This window comes from Dinoponera quadriceps, unplaced genomic scaffold (genome assembly GCF_001313825.1).
Source record: "Dinoponera quadriceps isolate SergipeBrazil2010 unplaced genomic scaffold, ASM131382v1 scaffold717, whole genome shotgun sequence".
Classification (NCBI taxonomy): Eukaryota; Metazoa; Arthropoda; class Insecta; order Hymenoptera; family Formicidae; genus Dinoponera; species Dinoponera quadriceps.
In genome coordinates, this window is record NW_014555639.1 from 398,411 (window position 1) to 414,172 (window position 15,762).

Here is a 15,762-nt window from a genome sequence, read left to right on the forward strand (position 1 = left end):
TCTTTCAGCTCTGGTGTATCGCTTGTATTTATACTTATAACATACATATAATTTAAACATATAGGAAATTTATACGGAATCCCACGGTTGCCTCTGAGGATTTAGGCTAAAAACTCAAGTCCCAAGTACTATATAGGAATCCAATATTATGTGGAATCCTATATGAACTTCTACATACCTATGTAGGAATCCACGTGGATTCCTAGATGAATTTCCACGTGGAATCCTACATGGATTTTTATTATCCCATATGTATTCGCATGAGCTTCATTGGATTTCCGGTGGGAATTCACCTTCGAATTTTCAACAGCGATCTGTATTTACGAATTTTCTCTTCAATAACACTCCCTCCTGTGTAAACATTATCCGTTCACCTAATCTTCAGATCTTTCGATTTCTCGGGCGTTATCTATTAATTTCTACTAAAATGGACTTTTTCCCCGTTTGCGATAAAGTAAATCAACAACTTCGTCATTATTTATCGAGATGTGGGTGATACATCCTCAAGGCGCGCACGAGCGCCGAGGCGAGAAAGCCTCGCGACCGGCTCACGGATGCGGCGTCGAGGAAGGAGACGCGCTTCTCTTCTGGGTCCTCTCGTCGCGGCTCGCCGCCTATCGTCGCGAGCGATTCCGAGACGGCTGCCGGAACTTACCTGCATAAAACGTCGCGTTACCGATTTCTCGTGAGCGCGCGCGTATACGTGCCGTGAAAATGATCCCCCCGACGGCCGCGGCGAAAGCGACGGGTCTCATCACGAGACATCGTTTCCTTCGTCGTCCTCATCTTCTCATCCTCGTCTCTTAACCTCGTCGTTTCTCGCGGAGCAAGGCGAGCTGATATAATCGCGCGGGGAGGAGGGGGGGGGCGGATTCGCGGCGTTTCCGGTTCGCGAGGCCGCGATCCTGAATTCCATTTTGCAGACCGTTCCGCGTGTCGTACGGTGATTTCCTTGCGCCGATACGCGTGGCTTCGCGGCCAATGAAACTGTCGTTACATTGTGCCTTCTTTTTCTTCCCTCCGGGGCCGGCGTGTGCACGCAGAGGCAGAAGGAGCGACGCGTCGAGCCACGCCGCGGTATGCAGGTTACCAGTTGCGCGCATACCTCGCTCTGCCCGCTCCGTGCTCTCTCGCAGGACGATCGTGCGCGCCAGGACGAGAGGGGGCGCGTATCGCGCGTCGCCGACCCGGGGGAAATACCGTCGGCGCCGGATTTACGAGCGTTTTCATTGCAGCCGCGTCCCCGCGCGGCAGTGAGTCGGGTTAGTGGCCAGTTACGGTATAGAAATACTCGATATACTCGATATTAACGCTGCGTGCAGCTTAACGGTATCTCTCTCTCTCTCTCTCTCTGTCTTTCCCTCTTGCCGCGCTATTTCGTGCGAATTTATCCCACTTCCTTTCCCCCGTCGAAATCAATTCAGTGCCGATTTCCCCGATACCCGATATTCGCTCGCACGTCTGATAATGCGACCACGAGTAATATCGAACGATTATCCCCGGCGATTTCGGAACGCCTCGGCTATCCTCCGTATCTCCGATAATAGCGACGATGAAGCGAGGCAGTGGAGCGCGAGAAGAGAGCGGCCGCGGGCGCGCTAATTATTCGCGTGTGAACGTCGCGCGCATTCCTCGACTACTTTCGCCCGTGAACTTCGGCCCATCGCGTTGTCCGTCTGATCGCGCGGAATGTGGTACACCGCGGCGTATCCGGTGCCGACCGGGCCGTTTGCTGCTTGACGGACCGTATTTCACGGACGTTACGCCTCGCGACCGTCAGTGCAAGTGTATCGTATAAATAGAAACGCCCGGTCACAGCGGCCGCTCCTCCGCCGGAGAGGAGGAACCGGCGGGGCTTCGCCCTGGGTTTCCTATCCTGCCGGGGCTGCACCTTCCCTGACGCGGTGGGACGGGTAAAACCCGGGTAACTTCGGGACGCCCTGAGATATCGTAAGGCGTCTTTTAGATTAGACGTTTGAAGGACGTTCTTCAGACGTCTTTCAGACATACGCGGGTATACACTGAGTGGACGAACGAGGAGCGAATGCGAGTTTTCGTTATTAGTATTTGGAAGATGCGTACGTCACAACTAATTCGGACGGATCGTTCCGAGCTGATTCGCTCGCAAGGTGATTTGTCGAGAGAAATCCGTACGCCTTCAGACGCGAATGTACACATTCGTATCACGCGCTCGCTGTTCGTTCGTTCGGTGTGTACCCACCTTAACACGTCGTAGTCTTTCATTCTTTCTTCCTCCTTTCCTTTCTTTCTTTCTTCCTTTGTTTTTTTTCAGGGCAAGACGGAGCTGCGTCTCACGTTTGTCGTCCTTTTATTACGAAAAAAAAAAGAAAACAAAAGAAGACACACGGGCACAGCGGGTGTATAGTGGAAGCACACAGTCAAACGGTCAAATAAATATTAATAATAATCATAATAATAATAATAATAATACGATACAACGAGAGAAAATAAATAACGGACTCGCACAAATCTACATATATGTATAAAACAATGAGCATTTCCCAGAGGTACTGGTGACTGGCCGTAGGATGAGCCGACCGTTGCGCAGGATGGAGCAAGTAGGAGAAGAGGAAATGAGAGGAATAGCGAGAGAGACAGACGAGAGGACGTAGGAGATGACGATAAGAGAGAAAAGAAACATGTTGCGAGGAGGAGGTTTCGCGCGCGGCGATTTCGGGGAGTCACGCGTCGCCGGAAGGCCGTCGAGAACCAGAACAGGAAGTCCAGCAGTAGTAACAGTAGTAGATACGGGAAACGAAATAAATATTACACATTGCAGCGGGACACAAGTGGAGAGGAGGAGAAGACAACAGGGCGGAGGGGGGACCGGAAGAAGGAAGAAACGCGATGGAGGAAGCGAGCGAAATGAAAGAAGGGTGACGAGGGGTTGGAAAAGGACGCAGGGGAGAAGCGAGGCGAGAGGTCGCGCGGTGGACGCGATCAGGCAGCCTGCGCCTGCGGCTGGTGGGCGCGGTAGGCGATCTCGTGGGCGTCCTGGGGCAGACTCCTGGCCCAGCCGTGTCCGCTGCTGCCGGAGTAGCCGCCGTAGTCACCGCCGCCGCCACCGCCGCCGCCGCCGCCCCCGTAGCCGCCGTGACCGTCGTCGTGGCTGACGATGTGGCTGCTGCTGTGATGCGGGTGCGACACCACCTCGTAGGTCACGTGCTTCTGGTGCGAGCCGAGGAGCTTCTTCAGCCCGATTATGGCGGAGATCACGAGGGCGATCTTGCCCACGAGCAACGCCTTGCCGGCTATCATCGCGATCGCGCCCAGCGCGAGCGGCAGCAGCGCCGCGGCCTTCAGCGCCATCGCCATCATCAGAGGCCCCAGGATCTTCTGCGCCTTCTCTGAAATGTTTCAATTCAAACGATTGTTTTAGCGTGACGCCGATTTGCCGCGACTCCGCGCGTCACGCGTTCCGTTTCTTCAAGCGCGCACGGGGGAAAAAGATTCCTTTGGATCTGATGGCATTTATTCGATTGAAACGAATTTGCGTTCCTTCCGGAACGGAGCGAACACAAAGGAATGTTTCATTCGATTGACAAAATAGTTTAGCTTCTCAAGTAAGATTTCTCTGTCAGCTGACATATTTCTTTTGTATTTTCATTGAACATTACAATGTTTCAAGTAATAAGTTATTTGAAAGAAATAACATCTGTGTTAGAGGAACGTTAAAGAACTTCTTTGTTTCTCTCAGTGGAACAATATTTGATGTATGAGAAATAAGTTTTTACTATTGTTGACAACCAAATATTATTTTCTCTAAATAATGCTGTTTTGCCAACAAACGACACGGTTTCACTCTAGTGAAACAATAATGTTATCATTTAAACAAAATGATATTTGCTATTGTATTATGTTGTTTATTAAACAAATCCAAGCAAAACAGACATATGTACTGAATCCAAAGAAAATTTTTTCTCCCTGTAGATAACTTTTTTCCTCTTCTTCTTAAGATACGTTTTTAAGAATTTAGATAATTATTTTCGAGATTTTTCAATTCAGATTCGTTGAGTTTCCAAAAATCGTAGTTTTTAGCGATAGCGGGCGATTTTACACGACAGATGTTTATCTTTTTTAAGCGTACATCATTTTTTTCTTCTTTTTTTAAAAATACGCTTTGAGTAATTATTTTCGAGATTTCGGATCCGCGAATTCATTTGAGTTTCAAAAGATCGCGCGTTTTAGCAATACATCGATACGAGACGACTCTAAGCGACGGACTTTCGTTCTTTTAAGTGTAGATAATCTTTCTCCTTCTATTTTAATGTATATTTTGAATAATTATTTTCGAGATTTGTTGATTCAGATTTTTGTTCGCGAGTTCCCTTAAATGTCAATAGACCACAGTTATTAACGACCATCAATACGACTCTACGCGACAGACGTTTGTTTCTTTAAGCATCGACATTTGTTTCTCTCCTTTTATTTAAAAGTACGTATTGAATAATTATTTTCGAAATTTATCAATTCGAATCCGCGTTCGCGGATTCGCTTGTATTTTAAACAATCGTATACTTCGGCATCGACACGGGGCGGCTCTAACCGACGGACGCTCTTCAAACATCGGTATTTATTCGCCTTTTTCCCTTTTCTTTCGTAGAGGAAAATTTGGAATAGCTATTTCGCCGAGGTTTGTCGATTTGAATGCGCGTGGAGGTTCGCCTGGATTCCTTTCCGCTCGCACTTGGAAGGTCAGCGTCGTTGTTACTCTCTTTCCGCGCTTCCAGGGAAAACGGGCATCCGGGCGCGTGTACACACGCATACGTACGCGCGTACCTACACACGCATACACCACAACCGTGAGATGCGGTGTAATAGGCACGTCTGAATACATGTTTTCACTCCTTGATGCCGATTACCTTATTACGAGATGTGGCATTACAAGGTATACTCGTCTTCGAGACCGGAAAGAATAATAAATAGCGTGTCGACTAGTTTGTGCCAGAAATGTATACCCGCTCCTCGCTTATTTACGCCTCCTCTCCGTGTATTGACATAACTCAATAAGGTATCGGTCTCGCGCGTGTGTGCGTGCGATCGGGATGAGAAACCGTTGCGGCGGCGGCTCGATTTCAATGAGAAGCCAGAATAACGCTACTCGTAGTGCCGACGAATTATGAATGACTCGGAGATCCCCGATTCCGATGTTCGTCGGCAGGAGTCCGGAACAACGAGCTGCGGAACACGACAATCGGGACACGTCGCGATGTCTCGTATCGAGATAATCCGCGCGCGAGTTCGCGGGAACGCGCACAATGTGACATCGAGGCAACGGAAGACTGTCATTTATCCGTTCCCGTACGCTGATATTAATCATCGGCCGGCATGTCCAGGGAGTAAGCTGTCGAGGTATTAACACGGTTCATTGCCAATCACGCAATATCGCGTGATGCGAGTTCTCATCAAACGGCCGATCACGCGTTATCGCGTAATAGATATTTAGAGTACATAAATCCTATGTACATAATCATAAAAACATATAAATAATATATTAACTTATTTTGAGCACAATAAAAACTAAATAAAAAAATTTAAAAAAATACGAAATTCCAATTTTCAGCTTGGCAATGAACGTGTTAACACGCGCCTGCACGCGCGAGTGTGCCCGGCCACGCGCACGCATGATCGATCGATCGATGACACGTCACATTACGTGGGCGTAATGAGGGTCCTTCATTGCGCGCGAGATCGGTGCGAGATGCCCGTATTTTTCAAGCGGAATAGTCGAAAGTCAAGGCGAAGTACCAGCAGAAGATGGAAAGTGTGTCAAAAATCTTGCGTGGCGGGATCCCGCGTCTCTCCCCGTCTTCCTTCCTATCGTTACCCCTCTCTCTCTCTCTCTCTCTCACTCGCAATCTCTTTCTCTTTCTCTTCCACAATCTCTCTCTCTCTCTCTCTCTGAAGCTTTCGGTATATCGCCGGCGATCTCCTCCCGATCCTCCTCCGTCGAGGAGGAGATTCAAGGGGAAGCGGAACCAGTTCCTCAGTGGGTCAACGTCTGCGGCCGGTATCGGCTTCCTCGTCGTCGTCGTCGCTGTTCACACGCCGAGAGAACTCCCGTACCGCAGCTGACGTTGGCCCTGATGAACCGCGATTATCTCCCCGCGGCATGCGAAAAGTCTGTTTCTCTTTTCTTTTCCTATTACACGGCCGCATGACTCACGGATCTTCCCATCGGGAGGTCATGAGCGCGAATCAATGGACTCGCAGTGGTAGAGGAAAAAAGCGTGCTATCGTCAGCCGATATTGTTGATACGGAATGTGATAATATGAGTAAACGGTGACAATGCGAGTAATACGTTGCAATCTCTCTCACACGATCAATTGTAAAATGTGCAAAATATCGCGTGATAAATTGTAAAATACATGAAATATTTTCTAATCAATCGTACGTATCGGTGATCGAAATGTATTAATAAGCCATGCAGAGACGTGACGGGAGAATCCGGGAGAAAAATATCGCGAGTCTATATAAATCCCGTTGGACGTAACGCGATAATGCGAGTATATAATATGTTGCGATCTCGTGATCGATTGTAAAATATATGAAATCTTTTATAATCCATTGTACGTATCGACCGCAAAAATGTACAAATCGATGTATAGGCATAACAGAAAAAGCCGAGAGAAATATTTGGCTGTTCGGTAAAAATTCGTTGGCTTTTTACGAAAAACCCGAAGCCAACATCCCTATAGTCAAGCAGTTTTATTTTTCACGTTTCTTCCAATAACCTTCCGCCCTCAGAAAACAGTCAATGTATTCACCGAATCAAACTATGTCCAGCTATGAGAAAGTATCGGCCTTGAATTCTTCGCAAAAATTCCTACGCACTATATTCCTATATCGCAAGTTTATGTAAATCGCGTTCTACGTAATTCGATAACAGGTATGTAAGATATTCCAATCGCACGTAATCAGTCATAAAACATACGAAATAATCGACTCGCAACTTGATCGAGGATTGCTCGATTATTGCTCTAGTTTCGCTTTCATGGCGTCGAATTCCTCCATTTGGCGGACGCGAGAACGAGCGAGCGAGCCGAGTACGGAAGTTTCCCCGGCGAAAAACGAGAAGGCTTTCGATGAAACATAATTGAACGCTGCCGCTGTCTCGTAACCGGTTCCGTGTCATAATTAAGCGCATCCGAAGCTCGGCGCCGCCTCTCATCTCCGCGCTCTTCTAGAATCCGGGGTTCGTAAATACTCACTCTTCTTGCCGCGACTCTCGACGGCGTTGTCGCTCAGATCCTCAAAGCTGCGCCCGGCGGACTCGATCGCCCCCAGGATGTCGCTGCCCTTCAGGTCGACCTTCACCGAGTGCGTCCTCAGGAACCTCCCGAGCCGATCGAACAGTAGCGTATCCAGGTCGCTGGATTCGATAGATCTGCCGAAAGACATGAATAATAATTGCGACGCACTCATCGCGGCGATCGCGTGTCGCAAGTGGATCATCGCGAGCCTGCGACGAAGTCGTCCGCGATTCGACTGATTTCCTTCTTCAGTCAAGGTCAAAGTTCAATCCGATCTAGTCGCAGGTCGCCGCAGAAGCGAGTCCGCACAAGGTGTTCGCGATAAAAAAAATGTTTGCCGTCGAGAACGCTGAAAGTTTTGCGTTGCAAGCACGGGGAATGTATCGAAAAGCATAGAAATACAACGTTGAACTAACACATTTACCTCATGAATACGTTGATAAGACGAATCGATTAGTCAACGATCATAACATTCGTATACTTTTGGACACACTCCCCGTATGAAATCAATGAAATATCCGCTTTCGACACAATTTCTTTAGTACAGCGGCGGACGAGAACCGACCTTGGCGCACCCTCCTCGCCGTTGGACGTCTTGACGACGGTGATGCCCTCGGATAGCGTGATGTCCTCCTTGTCGGCCAGCATCTTGTCCACGTAAGTGAATACCTTGTACTTGATGCAGCTGATGGACTCCTTCTTCAGGCAGTCGGCGTATATGGTCGCCATCAGGTCGTTCTCACTTCCGCTCTTGTCGTTGGTCGGCAGCGCCAGGCTCACCGCGGCCAACGCCGCCGACGTCCACAGTAACGTCGCGAGATGCTTGCCCATGCTTGCGACACACCGTCTGCTACTTCGCCGCGTGACGATCGTGCGTGAACGGACGATCCTCCTCCTCGTGTCCTCCACGTGCGTTCCTCAGCTCCTCGGCCGACGTGCGCCGGACACTGACGGGTTCTCTCGTCGTTCGGACGATACGATCGAAGGTGTACGACCGGGATCCGCCGATGCTGCCTCGTGTGTTACATCTAAAAGAGGTTGCTTTGCTTTTATACCGAAGTATCGCACGAGGGGAGCCCCGGTGGGCCCTCTCGGCGAGGGTCCGCATTCGCGTCGTACGCTCTCTCGTATCCCTCCTTTCGCTGCTCCTCTCTCGTTTACCCCCCACCCCTTTCTCTCTCTTGCTCCGTCGAGTGTATCGAGTGTACCGCCAGGACCTCCCCACGCTCGCTTCCTCCCCTTTCATCATCGTCGCTCCCTCATTCTCTCTCTCCCTCTCTCTCCTTCGCCGACGTTATTTCGGCAAGGCAAAAACCTCGCTGATCAATCGCACGGAAAAACAAGAAGAACGGCCGGCAAGTGGCCGGCCGAGAAGAGGAAGACAGCTAGAAGAGGGGCAACGTAGAGCGCGTGCAGAAGGACGAGAGAGTCCGCGATGGATACACATCCGCGAGATCTTCTAGAAAAGAGGATCTTCGCAGCAAACGAGAGAGAGAGAGAGAGAGGGGAGGGAGAAATTAACATGCATTCTCAAATTACGCACACTCCTCGGTTCGTTTGGCCCGCCGCTCGTGCGTCTCTCTTCCTCGCCCGCGATTCTCTCCTACTTACTCTCTTCCCGCCGACTTCCAGCTACGCGGTATTCTCACGCTACGGACCTACTTCGGCTTTCGCATTAAGAACCGCCGATAGAAGGGGAGATCGCCCCCCCAGAAAGCCGGCGATCGGGACCAGATTCGATGAGGGAAACCTGCGGTCTCGGGGGAAACCCGTGACATTCAGGACGACGGAAAAAGTATATGTGAGATCCCGTATGATTTGCCGCACCACTTCACCCGGCCCGTTCGTTCCTCCATTCCTTCGTTCCTTCGTTCGTCCGCCTATGATTATCGCGAGAGTGTTGCGACGACTCGAATGACCATCGCGCGTGCACGGGGGAGGAGGAGGAGGGTGTATAACAGGTATTCGCGTATGTGTGTCCTAATGACGTTGATTCGAGACGCCTAATCAAGGAATTCCGACCGCCGGGGGATCCTCCGACGGTCGTTGCGCTGTGTGTGTGTATTGCTCGGAGCGTGCAATTCACGGAACGAAATTCTAGAGCTCACCACACGGCCGCTTCGATCTCTCTCTCTCTCTCTCTCTCTGCTCTTGGTTTATTCAAATAAGCGCGACGGCAGAAGCGCGCCGACCGCTCCAGATACCGGGCCTCAACGAGGTCGTGTAATTTTCGATAGGTGCCCGCGTTCGCCGAAGAAGGATCCAGCGTCGGCGGATGCGATTACAACCTCCATTAGCGACGGCTCGTGTGTGTGCACGCGTGTGTTTGCGCCGTGACTCACGGCCTCACCACTTCGGCTTGATTAATTCTCCGCTCTAAGTGGCACGATGGTAGCGCGAGCAGTCTAGATGCTGCGTCGAACCACTTACGGTAAACTGCCATTATTTTCGTTCCTCCCGGCGTTACTCGCCCGGCCGCGAAGCCGTAGGAATACAATGGACATTATCCGGCCGATCGTACGGCTTCGTCGGGGACGCGACGACGCGGCATCGGGAGCTGGTAAGCGCGCGCGTCCGTCTGATCGCGCTCGCTCGCTAAGTTCGCAGAGTCCGTCGCGCGTCTCTGCGAACGACGGTGGGCTCGATCGTCGTCGAGGACACGTCCGTCTCCGAAAAATTCGGGTATGATGAACGCGAGATATTATCCCTGGAACGAGGTCGCTCACCTATTTATAACTGGGTCGAGAGTTGGGCGATCGTTTTCGTCTCTCTCTCTCTCTCTCTCTCTCTATCTCTTTCTCTCCACCGCGGACTCTTGCCTCCCTCTACTCTGTGCGTGTGCGTCTATCCCTCTCGCGTTCCCTCTTTCTCTCGCTCCTTCCCACGGTAACGATGTTCTCGATCCCGACTTCTCTCGGAGATCAAGATCCCCCGGTACGCGAGAGCGAATGTCGCCTTGAGCGAAATCATACACCTGACGCGCGGCCTGCTGAACCCGGCGGTTCTTTCAAGCGAGCGACGCGAGAACAAAGTGAGCCGGGAAGTGACGCGCGCGTACACCCTCGAACAAAAGCGAACGTCTCGCACGGCTCCTCGGCGCATACACGCATGCACATGCGTGAACGGGTGGCGATCGTCGTTCTGATTAACTCTGGACAATCGTCCAGCCTGCGACAAATGCTCGCGAACAATCAACGTCGCCCCGACGAAGCCGCGGCCCGTCGCCTGGCCTGACGCTTCCTCATCCACTGTGGAAATTGTGTCCGAATTAATCTGACGATGAGGGAGAAAAGGACGATTCGGATAATTGAGATTGCTGTCATATTCGGCCTCAACTTTTGTACATTCTTGTTGCTTTTGATTTGAAAAACGTAGAAGTGGCAATGACTCCTGACTAGAATTCTTCAATCGCTATGCGATTGCGGTGACACGGGAGAAATCATTCCGTTGATGTAACCAAATTTTCCGTTGCCTGGGAGGTTAGACTCGAAATTCCAATCGGGCACGTTATTTTTCAATATTCGCGCGTCATGACTGTTGATTATTCGGTGAGTCGGCAATGTTGCTCCAAAGCAGCAGTCATGAGACGCACGAATATTCGAAAATATTACGTTTGACAGGAAATCTTCAATATTACGACGCTTAGGGAATGAAGCAGCATTAATGGGGTTATTTTATTAATAATATATTTACTTAAATCTGATCTTTCCTTCAGTATAAAAACATGTATAATATTAATGTAAATAAACACGTTTAACATCCACCGAACAAATATTGCTTTATCTCTTAGATATTTTTTTCTCTCCGTACAGTAGTAGGAAGATTCCTATCGGAGGTTTTTACTCGGTAAATCGCTCTCAGTTCGCACGAACTGTTCCTTGTCGCGGTAACAAATCTGTTATCTCCCGAGAGATATCACTTCTAGTCACCGAATATTCATTTCTTGCGGCCGAGTTTTCAATTCTCACCACCGAGTTTTCATATCCTGTCACCTAGTTTGCGTCTGGTCTCCGTTCAGTTGCGGAGTTCCTTTTCCTCGTGTTCACATGACGCGCTTTTTTTCCCAAGTACAAGAGAGAGAGAGAGAGAGGCGAGAGATTCGGACGGATGTGTAATCAAATCATACGATCGGCTTTTACCGCCGTATAAAAGCTGATTCGTTAGATAACACTTATTAATTCCACGGATATCGACAGTGAACCCTGTCAAATCGATCATCGGGACCCGGCTATATTAAAACATCTCATTAGCATGCGGTTCGGTTGCGCCGAATCGCCAAGAAAGTCGCCCAAAAGAGATGGTGCGTCTCGTCAAAGGCTTCCCGGAGGAAGGAGACCGCGCGGCGATCGGGATGCTGGAGCGAGAGCGATCGTCCGGAGAAACCCGGAGCGCTGTCCGTTGCATTACCAATTAGCCGGGCCGCCGAAGGCAATTAAGCGCCGGAGCGCCAATTAGATTTCTGTCGTGGCGGATATATCCGTTCCGTGCGACAACTCGACCCTGGCCGTGACTCGGGCGTTGAAAGTCACGGGAAAGGTAACGGTCGGCCGCCGCGATTGTCTCGAAATCGCGCGGCGGTCGGTTAAGTTCAAGGTGTATCCAGACGGTGCGTATCCACCTCAGACACCGGTCTGTGCCGTTCGTGTGCGCCAATGCCCGCGTACACGCATCGTGTTAATGCACGGCCGGCGTTCGCCGAGATAACAGACTTTCCGACCGACCTCCGGCTACAAGCGCGCGCTTCATGAATGAAACTTATCTCGGGGATTAATGTTGCAGAGGACCGGATACGAGATCGTGCGTTTGATAACATGAGATTGAATTTGAATGAATGAATGAATTACCCGCGGCCTTTCGCAGCGCACGAATTGGCGTTTTAAACAAATAATAATAATAATGGTGATAGAAAGTAAGAAAAGAATTAATTAAACAATTTTCAAAGAAAAGTATATTAATTTCTGCCCACGGGAAAATTTCTTTAGTGTATAATATTAATATAAAACTAATCGTAGAGAGATGAAGAGATATCAAATTGAATTTAGCATTGGATACACGAGATGGAGAACATGAAATAAAAAAACCCCGGTAGAAATTTCATGTACATTTTGAATGGTTACTGGACCGTTTATTTCCGTCTAATAACTGAAGAGTAAAACTATTTGGTATCCCGATAAAAATGTCACACTTTTCCGGCGCAGTTACTACGTACAAAAGATGCGCAAAATCGGATGAATCTATTTATTGAACGAAAATAGAACAATAGGTGGACAAAAATTATCCAATTGATAAATGAGCAAACTTGCTTCTTGTATGAAATAAGCAGTTTTGCCCTGGAAGTATTCCTGAATAAAATCTTATCGAGTTCTTGTTCATTTTCTACGCAACACTGTTACAAATATGATAAGACAGAACAAATGTAGGTAGAATGCATAATAACTGCATAATAAGTAGAATACATAATAAATGCATAATAAGTAGAATGCATAGTAAATATGAGTATTGAACAAATCTAATGAGAATGCACTAATACTAGACAGTAACACGATGGGTATCTAAGAAAACTGCATACATTTCTCTACCAGGGAAATATTAATATTTAATTACAACACCTCCGGATAAAAAGAAACTTAGGTAGGTTCATAGTCGGGCTTTATATTAAAGACTGTTTTAAATTCATCTTCAGACGTATGGCTCATTTCATTGGCTACGAAGCATCTGAAGATGAACTTAAGACAGTCTTGAATATAAGATCCGACTATGAATGCCGTCCATAAATGTAAGGACATTTATGAGACCGCACGCATTGATTTAAAGATGAAGTGCCACCGTTCCCCGAAGAAGTCGATGCTGCGTCGAAGTTCCGTGCATCGCACCGACACGTCGACTTGCTTCATTCAGGCTCACTCGGCTCGCACCGGCTTCCGGTTCGTTAATCTGAGAATTATTATCGCCGGTTTCACGGTGTATAGATCGCAGGCGGAAATGCGGGTAATTCGGTGCGCCTTGAATCGCGGAGTTGCATAGGAGAAATGTTGTTTCTCGTATGCAAAGTGGATCGAATCGTAACGCAAGGCGACGACGGGGACGACATGCGCTTAATAACGAGCCAAGAAATCGACCTATCGCCGAGGAAAAATCCAGTAACCCAGTGACGCATGAGAAACTCGAGCCGAACCTAATCGTGACGTGAGAACCGTACCTGGATTTAGATGCCGGTAAAAGACGCGATCGGGACTTTACGACTCTCTAATAATGAGAGACGCTACGCGAGCACGGAGAAATTCCGCTTTTGTGCGGCTCGACGAACGGTTCTATTCATCCGCTCGCGCATCCGTGACGGGCCGCCGCGGCGTCGATTTTCATGACACTTTTTTCCTATTTATTCGCTCTACGCACCGTCTCTCTCTCTCTCTCTCTCTCTCTTTCTTTCTCTCTTGCTTTCTCTCTCACACTCTCGTATAACGTACGCGTTCACCGGAGGTACACTATTTTCCTCTTAGCCAGCGATAAAGTGTTTCGAATATCGCGCAGATGACGAAAAGAAGCGCGGCGTTCTGAGGAAGACGGAAATTGTGAAGAAACCAGCATAATATTGGATATTTCCTTTGTATATATGTGCTCTTATGTATCCTATGTATATAGGATGATGTGCAAATAATATTCTGTGTATATTGGATACACATTTTATATACATAAGGTAAATATACGTTACAATATATCAGGTACATATGAGGTAGATATACATTATGATATAATAAATATATGCGGTGATATATATTTAATATATATATATATATATATATATATATATAATTTTTTTCTTTGTGCATACATAGGATGTACAATGAATATGAAAACGTTTGGTGGGAGAAGAAAAAAGAGAGAAATGAAAAGAGGAAGTGCTTCTTATATTTCAGTCCTTCTTCAGTATCAATACAGCGTTCTTCGACGCGCCTTAGCGCAAACGAAAGTAATTCCTCTTCCTCTCGAAGTCACGTCGCGTCTTTTTCCCCGTTGTCCTTCCCGGCCGCGAAGGCTGCGTCGCGGTCGTCGTTATTGAACGTAACGAGGCGTGACAATCGCTTCCTTTTTGCGCCACTCCTCGCCGCAACTCCGCTCTCCTATCTCACGCGCTGCGCCTCACACGAGTGATTTATTTTTCGACAGCGGGATTCTAACACAGACGCTTAAGCACCTAATAATTACTAGAAGAGAAAACCAAGAGTGACATATCATTTTGAGTTTTTGGCTTGTGAAGTCTCCCCGTTGGAGATCGAAAATTAACATTTATGCGCATTGATGCGAACACTTTACCAAAACATACAATAGTCTCATGAAAATGATTACATATTTCCTCGCAAGTCACTATATTTTACGACGTTTGAGAAATACAGATATGTCAGTTTACCATACCTGCGTCAGTTTTGATGCTTCCCCCTAAACGCGAGATAACACGCTGATTGAAAAACCGGCGATCGGGAACAAAGTTCTTTGACGTTGCCGCGGCATTCATCTCGACGGTCACTTGTACTCTCTTTCCACCTCTCACGAAGCGGTTAGTTCCGCGTCATCGCGATGTCTATTGGCGGACGGAGTCAGAAGGTGAGCACGGACGTTCCTTGCCCAACTCGCCACTCGACACTGGTACCGTTTCCTCTTTCCCGGCGCGTGCAAACGCTAATCATCGAGACGGTCGGGGACGATCGGTCCGTCCTAGAAAACGTTGAGCCGGCGTACGTACCTATTGTCGGCGTAAAATTCTTCTTACTTAGCCGCCCGGTGAGATTTTAGCGCGCACTCGCTCGCTCACGGAAGAAACGGCAATTTTGCCTCAACCTCCTTTCCAGCTATTTATTTTTCTTCTATGTGGGACTGAAGGGGACATCGGTCTCGAAAGAGATTTAGTGGGATGCCTGTCTTCCTCTCGACCCGATTGGGAATGACGCGCGACCTTCGCGACCACGCCGGATCGGGGCTCCGGCTTTCTGCCCGGATGCACCTGAGAGAGGTGCACTTTCCCCTCAGCTTGTACGACCGACCGGCACCGAGAGTCAGCCGGCTGCGTTTCCATCTCGTCGGCTCGGGCCGATCGCCGGCGAATGATGACTCGCCAAGGAGAGCACGGAGCACCTCCTCAGCATTAACGATTTCGAGGGCGTTCTTTATGCAACGCGGCCGCCGCGAGGAGTTTCGCTCGTGAAGAGAGAAATAAAAAAGTGATGTTTCGGACGTTCCAGGAAGACTGGAAAGTTGCCGCCGCCGCCGGTTGTCGTCACGATGATTTCTCTTTTTCGAAGCTCCGAGATACCGGCGAGGCGGATGATTTGGCGGATTCGGCCCCGCGAGAATCGAGCGTGTATTATTAATAACCGCGCCGGACGGAGCTCTCCTTTAAATCAACGGACTCGCGCTCGGTTATCGTAATCGTTCATTCAAGGATCGAGACTTTCACCGGCGGCGGCCGCTTGGGCGAGAGGACTCTCGTTG

General features: G+C 48.8%; 1 protein-coding gene across 1 annotated transcript; it reads right to left on the reverse strand.

Annotated features, from left to right (window-relative positions):
• Nucleotides 1–2,672: 2,672 nt before the first annotated feature.
• LOC106744979 lies at nucleotides 2,673–8,106 on the reverse strand. Its single transcript, XM_014620170.1, has 3 exons — nucleotides 7,841–8,106; nucleotides 7,234–7,409; nucleotides 2,673–3,368 (listed from the first exon to the last, which is right to left on the reverse strand). Exons 1-3 carry the CDS (start codon nucleotides 8,104–8,106, stop codon nucleotides 2,962–2,964), a joined length of 849 nt encoding a protein of 282 aa, XP_014475656.1. The 3' UTR covers nucleotides 2,673–2,961.
• Between the last annotated feature and the right edge of the window lie 7,656 nt (nucleotides 8,107–15,762).